The sequence below is a fragment of the Herpailurus yagouaroundi genome, unplaced genomic scaffold (genome assembly GCF_014898765.1).
Source record: "Herpailurus yagouaroundi ecotype Mexico unplaced genomic scaffold, PumYag 100, whole genome shotgun sequence".
Lineage (NCBI taxonomy): Eukaryota > Metazoa > Chordata > Mammalia > Carnivora > Felidae > Herpailurus > Herpailurus yagouaroundi.
The window spans coordinates 65,464,232-65,489,789 of NW_024412391.1; the positions used below are offsets into that span (position 1 = coordinate 65,464,232).

The 25,558-nt window shown below is 34.8% G+C and overlaps 1 protein-coding gene across 7 annotated transcripts in view; it reads right to left on the bottom strand.

Moving 5' to 3' along the window:
• AKAP9 (A-kinase anchoring protein 9) overlaps nt 1–25,558 on the bottom strand; it is a 155,006-nt gene that overhangs the window by 41,073 nt on the left and 88,375 nt on the right. For 4 of the 7 annotated variants that reach the window (XM_040472711.1, XM_040472714.1, XM_040472709.1 and 1 more), the window contains 6 exons: nt 23,724–23,956; nt 6,421–6,583; nt 5,296–5,508; nt 4,317–4,355; nt 2,689–2,921; nt 1,641–1,760 (listed from right to left, as the gene is read on the bottom strand). In XM_040472711.1, the coding sequence (XP_040328645.1) occupies nt 1,641–1,760; nt 2,689–2,921; nt 4,317–4,355; nt 5,296–5,508; nt 6,421–6,583; nt 23,724–23,956 (1,001 nt within the window). Of the gene's footprint in view, nt 1–1,640; nt 1,761–2,688; nt 2,922–4,316; nt 4,356–5,295; nt 5,509–6,420; nt 6,584–9,801; nt 10,215–23,723; nt 23,957–25,558 lie in introns of those variants that run through there. The other 3 variants (XM_040472713.1, XM_040472710.1, XM_040472715.1) reach the window with 2 other exon arrangements.

A 25,558-nucleotide genomic window follows, 5' to 3' on the forward strand; every position in this document is an offset into this window, starting at 1 on the left:
CCCAAGCACGATGTCTATATAACTGTAACAAGCCATCCTTGCAATTTATACAATAAATCTTCCCTCATTCATGTAGCATTTATTTGGCAAATATAGAGTTCTATGTTTCTAAATGAGGAAGTGGATAATTGGGATGAAAAAGGAGAAACAGGGAGAGTGGTAAGGAGGCTACCAAAACCATCCAGGCTAACAGTGACAGCCAGGATTTAAGGAGATGAATGAAATGGAAAGAACAGGAAGATGTTAAGATGTAGTGCAACATGCCTCACCAAGGGGCTGGAAGTAGGGGTTGAAAAAAAAGTGGAATAAAGAATGAACTCTAGGTCTTAGCAATAAGAAAGGTGAAGATAGTATCATATTTACTGAAAGAAGAAGGAACATGTTTTATTCTTGTCTTTCTCTGATGGGGGTTAGTCAGGAATCAAGAGCTCTCTTTTAAACATGTTAATTTTGAGACATCTAAATGGAGATAGATGGTAAAGCATCTGAGTATTCAAGTCCAGAGTTCAAAAGAGATGTCAGGGGAGCACCTGGGTGGCTCAGTCGGTTGGGCGCTAACTTCAGCTCAGGTCATGATCTCACAGTTCGTGAGTTCTAGCCCCGTGTCGGGCTCTGTGCTGACAGCTCAGAGCCAGGAGCCTGCTTCAGGTTCTTTGTCTCCCTCTCTCTCTGCTCCTTCCCCACTAGTGCTCTGTCCCTCTCTGTCTCTCAAAAATAAGCAAACATTAAAAAAAAAAAAAAAAAAAAGAGATGTCAGGGCTGGAGATATAAACACACGGTCATTTACACATAATTACCTGGGAAGAGAAAATTAATAGGAAAGAAAAAGGGGGCCAAAGACTAAGTCTTTGGGTCTTCCATCATTTATTTTGGGTTGAGAAACAAAGACTATGGAAAGAAACAAAATGAAGTAGGTATGTCACAGAAGCTAAGAGAAGGAAGTGTTTCAGGAAGAAGGCTGCAATGAAAGCCTCTGAGGATGCGTATGATGAAGACAGAGATGATTTGTGGACATGGCCAGGAGGATGGTAACTTTCACAAGAACAGTTTCAACAAAAGAGAGGATATAAAACCCCACTGAGACAGAGGGGTTAGAACGTCACTGCACTGCACTGGACTGAGGGAAGAATAGAAGATGGGGAAATAAAATTGTCTGAATACAGACAACTCTTGATCAGTTTTGTTAGGAACAGGAATAGAGAAAGAAATAGATAAGTTTATTTAATTGGGCAAAACTAGAAGCTAAATGCAGGTAGAAATGACTCCAAATTTCAATGCAAACAATTTTTAATGTTTGTTTATTTTTTGGGGGTAGGAAGGGGCAGAGAGAGAATGAGACACAGAATCCGAAGCAGGCTCCAGGCTCTGAGCTGTCAGCACAGAGCCCAATGCGGGGCTTGAACCCACAAGCCGCGAGATCACGACCTGAGTTGAAGTGAGACACTCAACTGACTAAGCCACCCAGGAACACCAATGTAAACAATTTTTAGAATTTCAAGAACTTTTCACACTGAAGTAATATTTAATTTTCTGATTTTGAAGATTTATATATAATAAAATTTTAAGTTCTTCACAACAGACATCTTTTATGACACACAATATGCTGTAGCATAGACAATATCAGTAAAGTTCTTTCTTACCTCTCTAGTTTGATGTTCATTGATAGGCTGGAATCGAGGTACGACCTTAAGTTGCTGTTCTAGTTTCTGTATTTCCTGTTGGAATACATCTCTTTCGTGTTCTCTATCAATGGCTTGCTCCTGAAGTTTAATAACAATAACAGTAACTGAAGAAACAATATATACTGAAGCTATTATTACTGCTACTTCTTTTAGTTATACATACAGTTTTATTTAAGATAAACAACTGACGGCCACAGAATACCCCAAACCAAAAGGTTTCAAAAAAAGAACACCTGTTGTACGGTACACAGTCTATTTGGAATCTTTGACAGGAATGTCTGCATTTAAATATTATTTGAAGCATGACATTTTTAATAATTCAAGTAATGTTAAATACAGAATGAGATAAAAATATTCTCCCAAAAATGAATTTATTTTTTTGGAGCAAAGGAGGAATTCCACTGTTAATTTAGTCATTAAAAAAATAGTAAGTAGAACAAACTGTTTAGTAAATCAATTTCTTTCATCCTAATCTAGGTTTTGTATCTAAAATAATAAAATCTGTCAGAATCTGATTCCCTGATATATGAAAAGAATATCAGGTCTTAAGTGAAACCCCAAAGAAGAAAATCCATATGAGGTTAAAGATTTAGTATCATTTTGGAAGACAGTAATGACAGCGTAACAACTGTTCCAAGAGCACAGTGTTACTCTGCGTGTATCTTTTGTGGGTGAAACAGTGTTGGCCAGTTAGCTCTCAGGATCCTCACCCTGCTTTAGCAGTTGGTTAAAGCAAAGTCTTGGACAAGCTTGTTAACTCTGAATTTAGAAAGGCTAACTGGTAGGGTTTACTCATAATCTGCCTGTACTGCTTTTAATTGTCATAGGTATGTAATAAAAATTAGAATTTTTATTTGGAATAGTAGTTTTCAGTTAATTGGTAAAAAACACAGGTAGATGAAAATGTTAGAATTCAAGTTTCTTCATAATTTAAAATTCACAACCTAGACTAGCAGCAAGTAAGCACTCCAGTGACAAAATCAATATTCAAGTTGAGAATACTTACATCTAAAAATTTTCTTGTTTTTTCTAACTGCTTTTCCAGTGCTTGGTTTTGCTGTCTTAAATCCATTAGCTCAGCATTCTTTTCTTGTTCCAGCTCTATAAACCTACTGACTTGTTCCTCAACATCTATTTCGAGAGCTTTCACTTGTTTTTGAAGGTCGTCACGTACTTTTTCAGCTTGGCACTGTACTTCTAGTTTTTCCTTCATTAATTTTTCTGTCTCCTGTAGTAATTCTGTTTACAAATATAAAAATATACTAAGTTAAATCAAAGTAATAGTGAAATCACCCATAACAATGCTCAAATTTTACCTTCATGAAATAAGAGATCTGAGTTTTACTTTAAACACACGTAAGAAAGGAAAATGTTCCTATGAAAATATCAAAGCAACATATTCCTATAGAAGCAAGCTAGTATCAAAAATATTATACCATATTAACAAAAAGAAACATTCTGTCGCTAAAAACAGTATTTTGTGAAAATGCCATAGCAAGTGACCAAAAAAAAAAAAAAAAAAAAAAAAGTCCACTTTCACCATAAGGAAAAGAACAAAGTCTAATTAAATTTAAGCACAGAAATAACTCACCTCAGGCAAAAATCAATTCATTCCAAACCAATAAAGTCACTTTATATGCATACACAATACACATGAAGATCAAAGACTGTAAATTTTTAACCAAGGCAAGTAAGAGTTATAGAAAAAAAAATACAACTACAATCAATTTCCTGTTAGTCTTTCTCCTCATTAGATCCATATTCCTGAGTTAGTCTTGCACGCTCACACATATATGTATCAAGGGAAAACTGACTATGAGAGGCAGTATGGTGTAGTGCTTAGGAGCAGAGACTGTGGATTCAAATCCTAGCTCTGCCACTTATCTCCTGTGTGATACTTAACACAATGTCCTCCAATTTCCTTATATGTAAACTGGGGATAGTAATACTACTGATCTCTACGAGTTATTGTGGATCAAATGAATTAATATATACAAAGAATAGTGCCTAGAGTATGGTAAGCACTATATAAGTGTTAGCTATTATTATTAACATTAGTAATACAATAAAGTATATAACAAAGTAAAACAATACTCTAATAAAAAAAAAAAGGAACATAACCTGAGAGTCCTTACATTAACCAGTCTGCCAATACTGTACTCAGGACTAGGAATCTACAGAAAATAGCTTTCCTTTTAAAACAATAGTGATTTAGATGTTAATATAAAACTAAATGAACCAGAAAGTCTCTTTACTAAATTTCACTGATCCTTGATACCATCATCTTATATATTTCCTGATTTAGAAAGAGCATTTTGAAAAGTCATATGGTGAGAATTTAGTACATTTTGTTTATGTAAGAAACTGAAATTGTCTTAAGCTCTGTGGAAAAACAGATATAAGATGATGATCACTACGAATCTCAGTTGTTAATTTCAAATATAAATATGTATTTTTATTGTAAGAAAAAGTTTTTTGTTAAAGAAAAAACTGTAAGTATGAAACACAACAGCAAAATTAGAGGTATGTTAGTTGGAAAAGTAGAGGTATGTGATTGAAAATCCAAGGGTCACCCCGTTTTTGGAGTTGTAAGTTTACCACCCAAAGACTGGCCATGCAATTGTATAAACACACCTGCTCCCGGTGCTGCATCGACTGCAGCATCTACTAGTCCTATAAGAATAGAAAGAAAAAACACACACACACAGAACAAAGATAAAATTTACATGTCTACTTCCTAAAACAGAATAATATGTAAACACAAAAGAATTAGAAGTAAAAGTTGAAACCACTGATTATTATCATTTGTAACATTTTGATGTACCAGTATTTCGTGAATGTTTTACATGTACGATACATACACTTTGCACATTAAAAAGACCAACCCTAAACCTGCGTTAAACAAATTTGAGCAACCAGAAACAACTGCACCATATTACAAAAATGCATGCTGTATTTCTCAATTAGCAAAATTCAACTAATAAAACTACACATTTATAATTCCAACTGCATGTGTAATATAAAAGTGGGAGGATATGATGAAAAGGATTTGAAGTTCCACCGTTATAATGACTGACGTTTTTTTACTGCTAAAAAAACTAAGCTGTTACACATAATTTCTCATTTCAGCAAAGATTAAATGTTATTTATAAATTGTATATTCTTTGAACTCGTACACAGATTAAACTAGACGTCAGTGTAACAGTCACTGACCTTTTCAATCTATTCTCTTGCAGGCCGAAATCCACCCCCACCTGCTTGCTACTAGTGCTGGATCAGTGCTCTTTTACTTAATCCAAGTATACATTTTTGCTGCCTTTCTGCTATCAAAAGAACTGAATCTTACACAGTTTAAAAAATATCCTGCCACATTATGCACAGCTGTCTCCTGAGGCAGAAGTTTAAGGAATTATCTTTTCCTGTTAAAATCTGCCAAAGGAAAATGGAAAAAAAAAAAAGTCCACAAGATTAATAAAACTTTTATCAATGAAGTAGATTTTCTTGTAATTCTTCAACCCCCATATGAAATACGTGAATCATGGCATTGAAAGGAGAAAAGACCCACTTTGAACTTTTAAGGAATGTTTCATTCACAAAGTCTAAAAATACATACGCTGTTCAACTGGGCCTGCCTCAGCTTTCATAGCCTCTTTTTGTCTGGACAGTAATTCTCTTTCTTCTTGGATCTGCTGTTGTTCTGCTTCCAATTCTTGCAATCTATTACCTGCACATAACAATTCCTGTTCAAGACGATCTATTATATCAGTTTTTTCTTGAATTTGCCTTTCATAAAGAGTTTTTTCATCTGCATAGCCATCAATGACACCTATAAAATAAAATTAACAGGGAACAGGATTAAAACTTACTTTAAATCTTACCATTAGGCGTTCTATAAATATCTTGAATGAATCTGATGACAGCAGCAGTTATGGTACACTCAATGCAGGCTTTTTCTTGTTTAACCTTTGTGCCTAAATATGATGTTCCTTTGAACTTTCTATTACTTTGCTATGCTAAGGTATCACATCATGTACGTGATAACTCACTTTATCAAACAGATGTAAACAGACAAGAAAGCTTAATATAAATCAGATGCTTGTAAACCAAGTCACATTTTAAATATACTAGAGAAAGTTGATGTTTTAAGTGATTCTAGAAGGCCAACACCCACAATGGTATGGCAGAATATAAACAGTATGAGGCTTCAGAGGCTTAAAGCCCAGCATCACCATTTAATGGTTACCTTGAACTATCTATCTATCTACCTATCTACCTATCTATCTATCTAGGTAGGCTTCACACCAACACAAGGCTTGAACTCACGACCCTGCGATTAAGGTCTGAGCTGAGATCAAGAGTCAGATGCTTAACCAGCTGAGCCACCCTGGCGCCCCAACCTTGAACAATTTATTAACATCTTTTGGCTTCAGTCTTTCCATTGCTAAAGTACAAGACTTGTCTTAGGACGGTGGAATTTTGGTAACAAATCACCATCATCCATTTCTATATTTTCTAAAAATTTTAATGCTTTCTATAATTCTATTAAACACTTTTTGATAATTAAAAATATATAGCTTTTAAAGTTGCTTGGAGAAAGTCTGAAGACAAATTACAACTTGTTTCAGTGCTCACCCTACATTAGAATACACTTGTGATTTCTAAATTTGGCTTGCATCAAAATCTCTACTTTTAAACTTGAAATTTTTCCACACTCAGTTGCCAATAGCAAATTGCTCACCCTCAGCCTTACTGAGCTCCACAGCCAGCTGTTCTCTAGCCCTGGACTCCTCATGAAGGCGCTCTCGCAATTCTTCTTGGCACTTAAGGGACTCTGTCACTTCTTGTTTCTGTCGAAATGACTCCCGCATCAACTCTGTCTGTGTAACTTTCGCATGTTCAAGCTAAACGAGGAGGGAAAGCATACATGAAGGAAGACAAAGTGTTGGGAATACCCACTAAAGTTTAACAAGAAAGGGTTTTTAAATAAAAATAAACTGTTGAACTGTAACCATTTAATATTTCTAGTGCATGCTAACATTAAATGGGGATAGTCAGTATACAAGTAGATTACCTACATATAACTTTCCATAAGAGATGTATTCTGGTTTTATTAAACAAACAAAACAATGCTTCTTTTGGGGGTGCCTGGGTGGCTCAGTTGGTTAAATGTCCGACTTTAGCTCAGGTCATGATCTCATGGTTCGTAGGTTCGAGACCCATGTTCTGTGCTAACAGCTCAGAGCCTGGAGCGTGCTTCAGATTCTGTGTCTCCTCTCTCTGCCCCTCCCCCACTTCCACTCTGCCTCTCTCTCTCTCAAAAACAAATAAACATTAAAAACAAAATTAAAAAAATGCTTCTTTTGGAAATAAACCAACTTATATCACTATATCTGTATTCTATAATATAAAGAAAGATATAAAGTTAGTAACGCATAGGCTCTTTATTTGTGGAAGAATTTTATGTGATTGTGCTCTATGTAAAACTTAATTTCTTTTATATTTAACATTTATTGATTGTGGACTCCTGCTGTAAATTGTGAGGAATATATGATTCATATAATGGCATCAATTAACAAAATCATAGTGTCATAACAAGATGAAAAAAATTATAACCCACATTTTAACTAAAAGCTTTATATTTCTATCCAACTGTGAAACAGCTACAAGACTTTATATGAATATTCAATTTATTCTTACAATACAGAGGCATTACCCGTAATTACTCATAAATACAGCCTCTTTTTAAATGCTGTTATTGGCATGACTACATTCTTAAACAATTTTTAAGATGACAGTCAAGTACAGACTCAAGGCCAAAGCTCTCAAAAAACAGTGATCATTGTTATCAGCTCCATGGAATTACAGAAAAGCACCATCTCTGCCTTTGTTTTCTGAGCTTCTGACTGCCAGCACTTGTTTATCAGTTCTTATTTTTAGTTAAACTAAAAACTGAGCTCAAATGTTTCTAGTATTTAGTCCTATAACACTAAAAATTTTGAAAAAGCAATCACCATATATATATACATATTAAAAATAGGCTGACAATGTCATAAGAATTTGTAAAATTATAAAGTAGAAAGATATTACCATGTTTTATGTTTTAAAAAATGCAGTGGTTTCTAATTTATAGGCAAATATCAATAATGTATTATCAAATTATGATATTTAAGAATATTTTATTTTTAAAGACTTCTGCTCTTCACATCTGAGTAGTATTTACCATAGCAAACACATTTTAGAGTTACTAAGTAAAGCCTTTTATGGTCACTCTAAGTCAATTTCCAAAATATCAAGTATGTGATTGTTCTTGTTTTATTTAATAGGATGTATTAAATATTATTTACAACTTACTACTTGGAGATAATATGAATACACATTTAAGACTTGTAATGGATAGTTGAGCATACATTTCAAATCACAAAATATTTCCTAAAACATCTGTCATGTCAATGCTACCTCAACAAAGATAAAACTATATATATTTCTACTTTTGACTGGGAAAAGAGTATTTTCTTTTAAATGTAGATAACTAATAAACATTGATTTTTTACTATAAAGAACATGATCACAAAGTATGAACTAACTTATATATAATTACTCTTTTGAATTTACAGTCACAGCCTGTATTTTTATTTTTTTTTAATTTTTTTTTCAACTTTTATTTATTTTTGGGACAGAGAGAGACAGAGCATGAACGGGGGAGGGGCAGAGAGAGAGAGGCAGCCTGTATTTTTAAAACATATCAATTGTTTCTACATATGTAGATAGGTAACTTTTTCTGTTTATTATAAAGTGGTTGCCTGGTAAATACATGAAAACTCTGAAAGAGTTCAAAGCTCTAACTAAAAAGGATAGTTTCTTATTCCTTTTTCAAATTTACTGTACAAGAAGCATTCAGCATTTATAAAAAAAAAATACTTGATTTACATAAGAAAATTGTTTTTGCTTCTATGTCTACTTCTTAACAAGATCTAAAGCAGCTTTTAAATGCATTTAAATAGTTAGCATAGAACCATGAGAAATAGCTTTAGTTTTGCAAAACAAAACAAAAAAATTAAAGAATCAAGTACAGTAAAGCTAGCAAACAAATTTCATTTATTATAGCAGATGGCATTCATACTTTACTGGAATAAGAGACTCCCCTTTCAAATGTTCATCTAAATATAATTTAAAAAGCTTCTTCTATCCTGTTAAGTTATGACTTATTCCTAATACCTAACAATATGAAATACATAAAAATTTCATTTCAGTACTTCTAAATAAGTTAAGAAACTTATTATATTAAAAAGCATTACATTATAAAGCATCAATAAATATAGTGTCACTTTAATATAAAAGTTTCAGGGGAGATAACAAAACTTCTGAAAACCATCTGTCTTGTTAAATATTAGCTAGTGCATTACAATTAAAGCCACGAAAGTTGTAAAAAGTGCTGAATAACTTGTAGTTATATTGAATAACTTGAGGTGAATCATTCACAACATTATTTATGTGTTAAATAAACCTGAAGTACTAACTATGCTAAGTACTTACCCTTAACAATGTTTATAAAATACACGTCACATAAAAAGTAGAAAACAGTATTTTCTCACAGGATTAGTAGGCATATTAAAAATCAGTTCCTTATGAGTTAGCAAGAAAATTAAAATTAGAATCCAGATTTTCTTTTTCCTTGTCTGGAACTACAGCCAATACACCATATGATTGTAAACAATTCCTAAATGGCTCACTTGGCTGTTTTAAGAATCACAATGCCTATTGCCTTTTAATCACTCCATTTTTACTCAGGATTGGCACCATAAACATATAAAAGCAAGATTCTTAAGGAGAAGCAGGATCTTTTTAAACAGCTTGCCTGGCATCGGAGAACTGTAATACTATCTCACTCTGCTTTCTGGAATCAAAAACATAGCCAAGATGGGGCTCTTAGAACAAATTTAGCCCTTCAATACATCTAGGACAAATGAGTAGTAACATATGAAACAATAACAAAACAAGATTCTATTCTACTTAAGGACATTTAAAGTTCATTTCTCATTATACGGGTTTTTAAATTAGATGTATAAAAAACTGACAGCATGAACTAAAACTAAAAGAAACCAAGTTTTTTTATACTTACTGAATAAGGAGGGGTAGGCAGTGAAATTTTAGAAATAAGTTTTAATATGTGCCCATTTCTTTTATGAATAAAATGAAAAATAGAAGTATTAATAATTACTGAGTTATTTTCATCCAAATGTTCACACAGAGGAAAAGGATATGGTAAAGGCACACGAGATTCAACCTCATAAATGTCTTCATCTTGTTCTTCCAACCATGAGCCACTGAGTTTGACAGTTGCCAAATAGGTCCTGTAAGAATCCATTCTAGAAGATGCAGCTGCCAATTTTCCTCACTCGCTTTAACAGTTTTCCACTACATTAAAAAGTTCTTTTTAGTTTATCAAGAGACACCATAGTTGTATGAAAATTTCTTTTTAGTACTATCAAATAAACATTTTATTAATTCATACAACTGAACAACAAAAGAAAAACCCCACAAATCTATTTTAAAAACTACATCTCCATGAGTCTTCGTCAAAAACAAAAGAAAAACAAAGACAACAAAAATAAAAGAAAACACCTTTTTAACGAGAATAATTAAATCCTTGAATAGAAGAATGAAAATATAAATATCTAATCAGCTGAGCAATAAAACTGCTTTCAGTATCAAACATATCTGTGGAAATAAGCCTTCCAAACAACCTTGCAGGGAAGGTTGAGTTTTAAATCTCCATAGTAGCAGTCTTCACAAGTGTAGCTGCAACATTATTTCCCTTGTTCTTGCTGCTTCACTCAATTCAAAAGTAAAAGCTCCTCGGAACTGAGCTATTCAAATAGCGTCTCATGCTGAGCCAAAGGATTCTAGTCAGTGTCCCCTGAGGAAAAGGTCAGAACAGAGGGTGTGGTTTCATGTCTTTACCTATAGGTACTGGCAGGTGGAGTGTGATTTAATACGCCCACAAAAAAGCCTGCCTAACAGGATCCAAGTTCCACGTCAGAGCTTTGAAAAGGGTATTTAGACACGTTTATGATGTTTCTAAGATAAGCTAGTATTTTTCCATCCTATTCAAAAATTGTTTTAATTTGAAAATGTGAAATCAAGTAGGTTTGAGTCTACTACCAAGTAGTTCTTAAAGTATATCAAATAATCATAATTATTTCTAGAAAACTAAGTTAGTACTTCCTTTTGATATTTCCTTAAAATAATACTCATTCTTTCAAGCAGTCACTAGAACTAAGTATAGATAGTTTAGTTATAACCTATTTCTACACTGAATTGTTTTTAGAGTGAATGTTAAGGGGAAAAAAAAACCACTCTTTTTAAAAGCTGCATTATATATAACTCTCGGTAGTTACACCACTTAAGATACTCTATGAACACGGACTAAAACTCAAAAGGGCAAGGTGCATATAATAAATGTCAGTGATACTGAATAAACTAAACACTCAGAGTTTTAAAAGATGAACTTACTTTTTAACATCAAAAGATCCTCAATAGTGAGAGTTGTTTCAAATAAATGAAAAAGCTTTCATTGTGGTGCCTTTTCTCTATCCAGTAACTAAATAGCCTAAACCCAAAAAACCAAAACCTTTTATCTACTATGGAAAAAACCCTACTAAAGCAAGCAGGTAATATAAACAAAAATCCATTTTACAGCCATTTTCACTATATGCAATTATTTAAAGGAGTTAACACTCAAAGCCTTCATAGTAGGCTAATAATTAGGGGAGAGAAAATGAGATTTTCTACAGAGAGCCCAGAATCTACAGGCAGATGTTCTGGGGCAGGGCAGGGGCAGCTGCCTTTTAATTCTGGATTAGGCAAGGACAAAATTTTGTTCATGTTTTTTTTTTTGTTGTTGTTAGTTTGCCAGTTAGTCTGTGAATATGTCTTAACATTTTCACAAAATGGAGGCCTAACAGTACACTGGTTTAGCCAAATTTGACTTTTTTGATCTTCAGCAGATACAAAGTCATCCGTATCCTAGCTGCTCAGCTTTATGAATTGGTTGCTAGGACCCATGCTTACTTAGCATATCATACAGTTTTCAAAATACTCTTTCCTCGCTCCCTCTGGAAATTAGTTTATTTTGATAATGTGGTGTCCAATTTCTCGTATTTGAAGCAAAAACAAAACTCTGAAAGTAAGAAGTATCTTTTAAAAAATTTTTTTTTAATGTTTATTTTTGAGAGAGGGAGGGAGAGAGACAGAACATGAGTGGGGTAAGGGCAGAGAGAGAGAGGGAGACACAGAATTGGAGCAGGCTCCAGGCTCTGAGCTGTCAGCGCAGAGCCCGATGCAGGGCTCAAACTCACAGACCGCGAAATCATGACCTGAGCTGAAGTCGGACATTTAACCGACTGAGCCACCCAGGCGCCCCAAGAAGTATCTCTTTAAAAACAGAAACATTCAGGTCAAGGTAAGAACTAACTACAAAGAAAAAAAAAAGTAGGGAGGAAAAAAAAGACTCAAAAAAGCAGATTAATAAGATGATTTAGAATGAGGCCAACAGTCCTTATAACAACAGAATATTAACTAATGGCATATTATATTAATTCATGTTCAAAAAGGTGACCCTAAATTAAAATAGTCCAAATTATATCTTTCCAATTTTTGAAAGCACGTAAAACTTGTTTCCATCCATGTAAAACAAAAACATCAAGATGTAGACCCTTAGAACATAGGTCAAAGTTAAGAAACTAACCACAAAGAAAAAAAATAGTAAAATTAAGGAGGGAAAAAAAGGACTCAAAACAGCAGTAGAGTTGATTTAAGATAGAGGAAAATAGCTCTCCTAACAACAGTATATTAACCTATGGTATATTAACTGACGTTCAGACAGATTACTCTGCATTGGAATAATTCAAATTCTATTTTTTTAATTTTAGAAAGCACATAAAACTTTTTACGATCAAAAGCAGTTAAAGCAAAATGACTTCAATTTTTAGGAGGATGCCCTTTAAATATTTAGACTAGCTCATTGTTCCCAGGTTCCAGATAATCAAGATTTCAGGCATATTGGAAGGCTATTAACTTGTTGTATAGAGCTACGTTTGTTTCCCTAACTAAACAGCTTTATTTGAATCATACAATGTTAAGATATTTAACCTTTTCCCCCTTAAACATTTCTTTCAAATTGTAAAACACTTCTGTTGCTCTCTTTTGGATACTGACTTGTTCACTTATTTCTGTAAGTTATTTAATAGAGGGGCTGAATCATGGATACAATACTCTGACAGAACCCTGAGCAATACTAATAAGCACATTGGGGGAAACTCTAATGGGAAAATGCATTTCAACACTTTGATTACAATTATGTTTAAAACTTAACAATGACAGGGGCACCTGGGTGGCTCAGGTAGCTGGTTAAGTGTCCAACTTCAGCTCAGGTCATGATCTTGCGGTTCGTGATTTCGAGCCCCACATCGGACTTCATGCTGACAGCTCAGAGCCTGAAGCCTGCTTCAGATTCTGTGTGTCTCCCTCTTTCTCTATCCCTCCCCAACTCGTACTCTCTCAAAAATAAACATTAAAAAAAAAAAAAAAAAAACCCTTAACATTGACAAAACAAAATCTTAAACTATTGTTTTATCCTCAGAAAGAGTCTTCTCTTTTGAGAAGATATAGAAACATGTCGCTTAGATTCCATTATTCTCAAAAATGATACTAAACTCATGAGAGTTACCTATAATAATCACCATTCGGTGGGAGGAAGTTCCACATTAATTTTTTCCAAGGCCTAAAGGAATCTCTCAGTAGCACCTCTGAATTCTGGAAAAGCTGAAAAGGCTACTCCCATCGAACAGACTGAATTCCTTTTCTACCTGATTCAAGAAACAAGAATCTGAAACCATACTCTCAAAGATAACTTTTCTGCAGTACCACAAAGAGACTACTGAATAAAGATTATGTTAAAGAGATACCTTTCTAAGGGCCTGTGGGTAGTCTTTAAGCACTTTCCCTCGTATTATAATGAAAACTCTCCCAACAAATAGGAAACTGCAATAGATTGAATATAAGCCTAATTTTACGGTAGCCTATCTGGGCAAAAGAGAAATACAATTCATCACATTAAGAGTATCATTATATGGATTTGCATGTATATACCACAGGGCAAGTCACCTGTCAAATCAAATACATAAAGTAAAATAATCCTTTAATAGATGTTATGAAATAAGCTCAGATAGAAACCCTGATACTTAGTAAACAAACTCACTAGTTCTTTTGTTGAAGCAGGATGTATCTATGGTACCCAAAGCATACTAAACCTTAAAACTAAATACAAGGCTTAATCACCTATCTTCTACTAAAATCACACAACATAAAAATCCACACTGTTAAAAAGAAAAGAATCTTGAATATCTGACAATATTTACTTAGGCTACGGGGACTTCAATGAAACCCCTCCTCCATCCCAAACATAAATCCACAATAATCTGCAATAATCTTTCTCCAGTATGAAAGGAGGCAAGTCTTTTTGATCCACACACCACACCTTCCACTTGTTTCTGGATTCCATCTTCACTTATTCCAAGGACCTGGCTCAAGAAAGCCCATCTGTTTGTGACCTGCAATCTTCAACTTCTCCACTTCTACTCAAGGTATACCATTCCAACCTTTAAAAAAAGCACCTTCCCTTTTTCAAGCCAGTATTCTGTTTTCTTCACAGCTAGTAGTCACAAAATTGCTGTCTCTATTTCTCCAACTCTGAATTTTGAATACTCCTTCACCAACTCCATGAAACCATTCTCATCAAGGTCACTGTTAACACACACAATGAAATATCCAATGGACACTAAATCATCAGCCACCTATAACTTTCTGTAGTAAGTGACAGCTTTTGGAAAAATCACTTCTCATCTGGCTTTTATGACACTATTCTCTTGGAAAAATTACTTCTCATTCTCGCTCTCTCCCATAGACTTAACTATTTTTATTCTCTTTTATGTTTTTTTTTTTTTTGAGAGAGAGAGAGAGTGCAAGCGAGCAGGGGAGGGATAAAGAGAGAGGGAGACATAGACTCTGAAGACAGGCTCCAGGCTCTGAGCTAGCTGTCAGCACAATCCCACGTGGGGCCCAAACTCATGAACTGTGGCATCATGACCTGAGCTGAAGTCAGACGCTTAACCAACTGAGCCACCTAGGCGCCCCAATTTTTATTCTCTTTTAAATGTCAGCATTCTACCAGTACAAAAATAGCTCTGTATACACTCTACAACCATGGCTTCAAGGTCTTTAAGTAATAACAACCTCCAATCTAGTCTACCCAAACTCCCAAATCACCCAAAAAGTGATTATCTTTACTTGATGCCTCTTCTATGCATTTCAAATGAAGTACAACAACTTGGTTGGTTAAGGATTTATGGTTTCCTCTTCTCTTCCTTATCCCCTGCATCCAGTCATACCAAATGCTACTAAATTCAATTTCCTAAAAGTTTTAAAATCACTTCCTCCTGCCTTAATTTTACTTCTATCACTTTTTACTTGGAATATATTATAAGGGCCTTCTGTTTCCTACATTCAGCATCTCTCCTCACCATATTCTTGCCTATCTGCCTATCAAAGCGCTGCCTAAAGGAATCTAAGACACAAATTTAATCATTATTATTTTTTTAATGTTTATTTATTTAGAGAGACATGTGCACAGGAGGGGCAGAGAGGGAGGGAAAGAGAGAATTCCAAGCAGGCTCCATGCTGTCAGTGCAGATCCCTCCACAGGGCTTGAACCCACGAACCATGAGATCATGACCTGAGCTGAAATCAAGAGTTGCTTAACTGACTAGACCACCCAGGGGCCTCTGATATTCTATTCCCATCAAAAGTATTTCAATGACTCTCCACATTTTACAACATAAAGTTAGCTTATGAAGGACTCTGACATGTAACTACTGGCTATTTCTCTACCTTTACCGTCTATCAGTTTTCCATCTTCCATCTCCGAAGTTTCATATCACAATACTATCCACTGTCTGCATACATATCATGCTGGTTTACACTATACCATTCGTCACAAATTTTCTTCTGACCTACCTACTTAGTTTCTACTTGTCTTTTAAGTCTTTCACTTCTTTCCCCTCATTTTCTCTTGAATTACACTTTCATCTCCATTACTCCACCAAAGTGCTCTTGTAAGACTACCAATGATGCCCAAATTTCAAAATCCATTCTTTAGTCTGTGAATAACATGACCAGTCAGCAGTAACTGACCTCATTAATTTTCAAAGCGCAGAAGAACTGGCAGTTAAGAGCACAGCCAGACTGCCTGGGTTCAAATTCTAATCCCACCACCTAACTTGTATGTCTGGGGAAGTGACTTCTCTAAGTGGTTTCTATGCTTCTGCTTTAGACTTCTCCATCCCCTCAGTCTATTTTTGACAATGCAGTCAAAATGATCCTTTTGAAAAATAGAAGTTAGATCAGTTATTCAATAATTTCTAATGATCCATCCAAAGCTAGAGACAATCTGCATGTCCTCTAAATAAATTACATGGTACATCCATACAATATAATATTCCTCAGCTATAAAAAGGAACAAACTATTAATACATGTAACAACATTGATGAATTGATGATGAATCATACATGCACTTTAAGACAATGAAGCCAGGCCCAAAAGAACAATGATCAATGATAATGTATCATTTTATTTACACCAGTCTGGTAAAGGCAAAACTATACGCATGGAAAGCAACCAGGGGTTGCCAGTAGCAGGAGGTAGAAGGGCTGACTACAGAAGAGAAGTACTGGGGAATTTGGAGGGATGGAATGATTCTGTATCATGTTTGTGGTGGTAGATATAAAACTCTATGCATCTGTCACAATCGAAAGCATTACCCATACAAAGAGTGAAATTTACCATATGTAAATTAAAAAAAAATTAACCAGAACATAGGGAAACCCAAAATGGAATAAAAACTGTAACAAATAATTCTAATTGTATTAAAAGTGAATAACAAAACCACTTAAGAAGTGAGGAAGAAAAGAGTTAACCTAACATACTTTGAAAAACAGCATTTTTGACTATGTAAGGCTAAAGACAGAAAGTACTGTACATATGTAAATATGTTCTCCTCAGGGGTATAGCCTTGCAATTGTGAAATTACTTTATGGGTATATATGGCTGAACAAATAAGTAAAATGAGAGCCTAGTTTCTCATTGATGGAGAATAAAGTTACAAAGAGAAGGGGAAGGGGTAGAATGAATCTTGTGGTACTGGATCAGAATAAGAGGTAATATATGAAGTTAGGTTTTTAATATATATACATAAAGATATGGAAATAAAAACAGATGCAAGGGTTAATATACCCCATATATTTTCAAACGGTCTACAAGAGAACCTACAAGTCATGATACACTTGGTTAAAAGTGAACTCATATAACATCCAGATCGTGGTTTGTAAATCTCATTCTCTAACAAGAAGCCTAAATTCCTTGGAGAAGTGGTGGATTCTAGGGCTGGGGCAGGAATAACACAAAATTGGTCTGGAGCCTCTGATAGTGCAAATGCTCAAAAAAAAAAAAAAAAAAAGAAGTACTTTGAAAAGGTGTAAGAGCTGACCTGAAAGAGTTCTCAATGCCAAAGCTGGAACAAAATAAACTACTATAGTATTGGATTATTACCCACTGAAAAAAATAAACAGGCATGAGTACATATAGATCCTGATTATAAATGTGAGTAATAATTCTAATAGATTAAGGAATGAGGAAGATAGAAAATCACCATTAGAATACCACAGTAATAATTGCACAGGCAAGATCCACCAATGAATGCTCAAAATAGTGGATGAAAGTTTAAGGAGAAACAAGATATTTGCATAATCTCGAAGTACCTCCTCCAAGATATTTATTAATTACAAAGGGAAGAATAGTAATGGTACAGTGAAACCCAGGTGACACCACAAGAAATCAAGATTAACATTACAGTAGTAAGACATATTGACATCATGTGCCCTCTGATATGACACACTGAGAAGGCACATCATTTTTGTGATATTTTTGTCAAAAATGCTTAAGATTCAGGTAATTGTGAGAAAACGTCGGACAAATCCAAATTGAGGGACATTCTACAAAATAACTAGCCAGTCCTTATCAAGTGTCAAGGTCATAAAAGACAAAGAGAGACTCAGGTACTAACCGTCAGAGATAGCCTAAGAGAGCTGAAGAAGACATGACAACTAAATGCAATGTGGGATCCTGGAATGGGAAAAGGACGTAGTGGGAAAAAATGGTAAAATCCAATGGTTTGTATTTCAGTTTATAGCACTGTACCAGTTTTACTTTCTAAGCTTTGATAATTATAATATGGTTATGCAAGATGTTAATATTAGGGGAGGTTAATGAAGAGTACATGGAAACACTATTTGTACTATTTTTGCAACTTTTCTCTAAGTCTAAAATTATTTCAAAATAAAAAGTTAAAAAGTTATACATAATGACTCCATATCTCATTAAGAATTGAATTCCAAGTTCCATGTTATCTGGTTCCCAAGTATCACTCTGACCCCATCTTCCACTCTTCTCACTCTCCTTGCTCCAGCCACACTGGCCTCTTTGTCAGCCACACAAAGAACAAGCACATGACCTCCTCAGGGCCTTCACACTTGTTATTCCTTTGCCTAAGCCATTCTTCTCATACTTACCTATATGGCTGTCTCCTAATCTTCCGTATGAAATATGCCTGACTATTCCTTTATCAGAAAAGTCTTCCTCCATTTTCCTATATAAAATGTGCCCTTTCGTCATCATGCTCTACCTTCCCCTATTTTATGTATCTTCCCAGCAGATATCACCACCTGACACACTGTATGTTTATACACTGTTAGTTGCCACCACTGAATTGTAAGCTCTACAAAAGTAAGGATTTTGTCTATTCTATTCAATGCTATACTTCTGGTATATAAAATAGCAATTGCTATATAGTAGGTACTCAATAAATATGATGAATGAACGATTCATCTCAAGCATCAAGTCTTCCAATAAACTCTACGTGGGCCTACCTTACTCCAAAGTATGAGATGCTACTCTCTTTCCTGGTCTCAGGGTATACTGTACAGAGCTACTTACCTGAACTTCTTGGTCACTGCAAGCACTAATATACTATAGCAACGTCTCTCAACTCTGCCTTAGAATTTTTGTAACAAGTGAAAAAAAAAATAAGGTAAAAGGGAACTATACTATTATGAATAACCAAACAATGACACATTAAAACAAAAATGGAATACAAGTTATTTCACAGAGGTGATTACACATAATTTTATCTCAATCTGACAAGCTATTAATAAGATTTATTAGGTTCAAGAAAATTTTAGTTATTAATGACAATATTCTGAAGAAGTCAATGGCTTTAAACATCTATCCATGGAAGAGTAGTGGGTGTATTGAATTTGGATTAAAAGAAATCACCTAAGAAACACCTGATTTTTATACCAAATGTCAACAACTACTTTAACCTTTTATATAATAGATATTAGTAGAACACTTCAAAATTCAGTTAGAATAATGTGAACATTATACTAATCATCTCTAGAACAGTGGTTCTCAAACTTCAGTGCATTATCAGAATCACCTAAAGGACCTGCTGAAACAAAGGTTGCTGGGCTCCATCATTCAGTAGGTCTGGGACGGGGATTGAGAATTTAAACTTACAGCAAGTCCTCAATGATGCTGATGCTGCTGGTTTAGAGACTGCAGTTTGAGAACTACTTAGTGCTCTAGGCAAAATTTTTGTGACCTGTTCATTGATATGTAAAACAATATGATAAAAGCTTAATAACAAATTGCTATCTTATTTTATTTTTTATTTTACAAATTGCTATTTCAGTTATTTGACAGATTGTGAATAATTTGGAAAAATGACATGGTCAGGCTCCTACGGTACCTCACAACTTGATCACATAAGCAGATGTGATGAGGTATGATCTTGGCCTGGGAAAACGAGTATTTCAGTTGGATCCCACACACTTTTCTGTTGGCAGTATTCATGGATTATGGGGGAAGTTTCTCTATAATAGCCTATAGGAACAAGTCCAACCACAGATCCCTTCTGATTTATTTACCATTTTCCATGGTGTTTGTCAAAATATTATATAATTGACCCTGGAGCAATGCGGGGGTTGGGGCACGGATCCCCTGCACAAAAATCCAGATAACTTAAAAAAAAATTTTTTTTAATGTTTATTTTTCTGAGAAAGAGAGAGAAAGAGCGTGAGCTGGGGAGGGGCAGAGAGAGAGAGGGAGACACAGAATCTGAAACAGGCTCCAGGCTCTGAGCTGTCAGCACAGAGCCTGACACAGGGCTTGAACTCCTGAACTGCAAGATTATGACCTGAGCCCAAGTCCTCCACTTAATCGACTGAGCCACCCAGATGCCCCCAAATTCCATATAACCTCTGACTCCCTGCAAACTCTACTAATAGCCTATTGTTGACCAGTAGCCTTATTGATGACATAAATGATTAACACATATTTAGTATATATGTTATATACTATATACTGTACTCTTACAATAAAGTAATCTAGGAAAAAAAGTTAAGAAAAATCATAAAGAAGAGAAAATATATTTACAGTACTGTGCCGCATATGCTGAAAAACATCTCCATGTAAATGGAGCTACACAGTTCAAACCTGTACTGTTTGAAGGTCAACTGTATTGGATTAACTAGACTGTCCATAATTTACAATGATACCAAGTGGCAGCGACAGTATTAACAGTGCTCAAGATCCAGGTGAAAAGTATTTAACAGTGGTCAAGAAAGGGAAAGTATTATCAGGTTTTTCATAGCATGAAAGAGTACAAATCACAGAAATTCAATACTAATGTAGCTGAAATATTAAAAAAAAAAAAAGAGGCAAGACTATCAGAGACTGCAGAGAATAAAAGGGGTAATTATGACACATATGTATTCAAACTTTAAAAGTGGTGAAAAGCAACAGCTGAAAACGCCGGAACTGGATCAGCTGACTCAGTAGAGTAGCAAATTGTTAAAGTGGTTTGTATGCAAGCATTCTAAAAGAAAACCAATCCAGTATTTATAATAATTTAGAAAAGAGAAAATAGTAAATCTTAGTAGAAAATATTATTTTCTTATAATAGCTATGGAATTCCTTATTATGATGTAGCACTCAGAATTTCAATGTTTGAGCTTCAGTAGTCTACCTAAGGCCGAAGAAAAACATAATAAACATGAAATTCTCTGATCCAAGAGTATAATGTCTTAAATTAATAACACAAATGAAGCTGGGTTTTATTGGTGCCATTTTCTTACCATCACTTAGGATGTTGGCAATGAAAAATAACTCACTGTGGTTTTAGTGAAAGATAGGACCACTATTGTTTGTATAGTTATCCTTTTTATTGTGTATTAGTAAATACACAAAGATTTCAGTTTTCAAAACTACTGTACTTCTTTCAGTTCTTTGTGATGCTCAAGGAAATCTGTAAATAACTGACTTTTAATCATTTTGTACCTGCTCTGAAAGAAAGCTTCAGAAAAACAAGAATTGCCCAAAGACAGCAATTTCTTCTGTTACATATATACATACACATATCTTCAGAATTTATCTATGAAAACATTTCTGAGACGTGCTTAACTGAATATGAATACCTTAGTTTGGCCAATCAAACTGCTTTCTGGTACAAAGCAGAAAATTAACAGTAGATATATTATGATACATTCCTCTGGCCAAATGGTGAATTCTCATTCCAAGTGGTAATTTGTTTCCTGGTTTTGTTTTTTTTTAAGTTTATTTATTTTTGAGAGAGAGAGAGAGAGAGAGAGAGAGAGCGAGCAGGAGAGGGGCAGAGAGAGAATCCCAGGCAGGCTCCACACTGTCAGCACAGAGCCTGACGTGGGGCTTGAACAAACTGTCAGATCATGACCTGGGCCAAAACCAAATCAAACACCTAACCAGCTAAGCCACCCAGGCGTCCCTGGTAATTTGCTCTTAAAGATACAGTCCATATTCTATCCCAGAAAAGAATTTAGACTACCTCCTTAAAAAGAAAAATGAACCTGGGAAAAACTCTGGTTATCTGATGACTATTCAGAAGGCAAATATTTCACTGGAAATATGTTGTTTTGATAATGCCTTCTTTGTTAAATGCCAATAGCAAGTTGCCAAGATAAAAAGACATGGATAATGAGAAAGTAACCAAATAGTAGGTGGTTAACAAGTGATTTCAAGGGTCAGTAACAAGGAGAGGACCCAATCACTAACTTAACCTAAATGAATTTGGCATTAAAACACAAAATATATAACAATATTTGCCAAATATGGTACATCCTACAGTCACTGCTATTGCAGAGACATTCCATAACAGAACAATTTCTTAGAGGAAAAAAAGTAATATCAATAAAAGCCAGACATTAGAAATAACAAGACATAGGGGCGCTTGGGTAGCTCAGTCAGTTAAGCGTCCGACTTCGGCTCAGGTCATGATCTCACTGTCCATGGGTTCAAGCCCCGTGTTGGACTCTGTGCTGACAGCTCAGAGCCTGAAGCCTGCTTCGGATTCTGTGTCTCCCTCTCTCTCTGCCCATCCCCCATTCATACTCTGTCTCTCTCAAAAATGAATAAAAGATTAAAAAAAAAAAGATATAACAAGACATGAAAGACATGTCTTTCAACTTCTCAACTTCTGTTTGAAATACACATGGATCTATGATACTCTGAATAAAGATATCAATGAAAATGTTAATACTGGCTCTAACTGATGACAATGGAGTACTCATTCAAATAACACCATAGCTATGATTCTACAGCTTCTTTTACGTAACTTCAGTGACTTAAGAAATAATTACCATAGTGTAAAAAATGTTATAGACAGAGAAAATTGCATTTTAACTTATAAATGGTTGTGTCCCTTTAAAATTTCTATAAAAACTGTGCTTCAACGTAGAAACTGTCCCTCACTACCAAGAGATATTGCTTACCAAGAGACAGTAAAATGAGGTAATCTATTAACGTTCATGAAAAGGAAGTAAAAATGTGAAGGATTACAGGTATGATTTGTTGTCACATGACAACAGTAGTGTGTTAGGACATACTGGAGCATATAGTTTAAGAGATTGCGGATACTATACCTTCAAATAAATAACATACATTGCAGAATATTACAAATAAGGGTAAAGTTAAAATCTCTTTTGAAAATTAAAAATAGACCTACCCTATGACCCAGCAATAGCACTGCTAGGAATTTACCCAAGGGACACAGGAGTACTGATGCATAGGGGCACTTGTACCCCAATGTTTATAGCAGCATTCTCAACAATAGCCAAATTGTGGAAAAGGGCCTAAATGTCCATCAACTGATGAATGGATAAAGAAATTGTGGTTTATATACACAATGGAATACTACATGGCAATGAGAAAGAATGAAATATGGCCCTTTGTAGCAACGTGGATGGAACTGGAGAGTGTGATGCTAAGTGAAATAAGCCATACAGAGAAAGACAGATACCGTATGTTTTCACTCTTACGTGGATCCTGAGAAACTTAACAGAAACCCATGGGGGAGGGGAAGGAAAAAAAAAAAGAGGTTAGAGTGGGAGAGAGCCAAAGCATAAGAAACTCTTAAAAACTGAGGGTTGATGAGGGGTGGGAGGGAGGGGAGGGGAGGTGATGGCCATTGAAGAGGGCATCTTTTGGGATGAGCACTGGGTGTTGTATGGAAACCAATTTGACAATAAATTTCATATATTAAAAAAAAATATCTTTTGATATCAAAAAAGTAATGTTCAAGAGTCTAGAAAATCTGAAAATTAAAACAACATTGAATTTTGAACTTGAAAAGTCCATCAGGACATTAAATGAACTCTTACCACCTGAAAAGAAACCCGGTGATATCATAGATCCCTGTTGTTACAAAGACAACCAATTATTAAGAAGAACTTGACTAAATTTACGTGAGACAATAGAAAGAAAACATTTAGATGTTCACTGGCTTAAAAGAAAACCTACTGCAAATTTAGTACATATTAGCAACATAAAGAGGTTACCTGACTACTCGTTTCACTTATAGCTTCCAGGAGTTTCTCAACTGCTGCTTGTAGTCGACCGCTAATACTGAGCATAAGTTCTTCATTTTCAGGGTCTATTTCAGTTCCAGCAAAACCACTCCTCATGAGTTGTTCTGAGAGATCTGTCCCCTCTTCAGTTACTTTTGACCATATACTACTGTCATTTCTTGGCACATCACCTCCAGAATAAGAGGGTATAGATTCATCTGTAACTGGAATAACAGTATTTTAAAGGCATAAACCAATTATGTTTAGTAATTATAGTAAAAAAAGGTTATAAAATAAAATGAAATTAAAACCTGAAATCACTTAACTATAAGGTCTTTTTTTTAAAAGGTCTTTTAATAACAACACTGCAACATAATAAATAGGCAAATACAGAATGTAGTATTATTTGATAACAAAGCAGGTAGAGGAGAAGAATGCTATGCTAAGAGGGCTTTCTAGAAATTAATACTTGGGTTATTCAGTATTTTTCTTCTTTCATAAAAACTTTTAAAACAACTTTCCACAGGTATTTACTAAGTACCCGCCATGTAGGATTTACTAAGTAATGGAGACTTACAAGATCTGTTTTCTATCCTCAAGGACCATATAATGAGAAAATAAATACATAAACGACATGAAAAGAAAAATACTGCAATGGAATATTTCAGGTGTATGGAGGGATAGAAGAAGGGCTTGATTTTGTCTGGAACAGATCCTCTGATTTCTGAGCACAATACTGGGAAGCATCACCAGTTCAGGCTAGACAGTAAAAGGGACTAAGATCATTTTGCAGCTGGAAACTTTTGTAAGAGGTATACTACAAAGAGATTAGTAGGCTAATGAGCAGTACTCATTTAACTATGGACATATATATCCACATTATTCTCATTTTTTATTCAGACAAACTGAGTTGACATGGGCAGAGAATCTGGACGTGTTTTCTGTAAACTGAAATAAAAGCATAGGTTACTCATTGCTGTCATGGAACACGATACTCATCTGTGGCAGCACAATACAACCCAACAACAAAAAGTCCTAAAGAAGAATTTCCTATTCTTTTATTACATGTAGTATGTATTTCTTATCAGTAACTGTAGAAAGTTAACAAATTAACAGCAAACTTTAATTTCCAAAGTACTTAGAATATTCAGTTTGATACAGTCATCCAGGAGAATAAGAGCTATTTATTAAAATGTCTTGCTGAAGCAGCTGGTGTGTGCAGTTCTCTCACTCTCATGTATGAACAGTATTAGATACAGTTTCAGATGCAAGATCTGAATGCAGCACAGTTCAACATTCACTAAGTACCTCCTCTATACAAGTCACTGGCTAAAGAATCCAAGACTGGATTCTAGGAAATGATTAAAAAAAAAAATTTTTTTTATGTTTATTTGTGAGAGAGAAAGAGAGACAGAGTGCAAGCAGGGGAGATGCAGAAAGAGAGGGAGACACACAGAATCCAAAGCAGGCTTGAGGCTCTGAGTGGTCAGCACAGAGCCTGATGTGGGACTTGAACTCATGGACCACAGGATCATGACCTGAGCTGAAGTCGGCCACTTAACCAACTGAGCCACTCAGGTGCCCCACCTAGGAAATGATTTTAAATGTTTGCTATCACATAGTTTATCTAATTCTTAGTGTAACAGCTAATACGATTTTCCCTTTGTATTTTTACTCTCAAAATTTAAAAAGAGACAGCAACCAGACTAATATTTACTTATGTTATTCCAGGTATTCAAAATTGAATGTCTTGATAAGAGGGATCAATACTTTACAAGTATTCATGAGTTCAAAATGATCTTGGAATTCAAAATGAATTCATATAA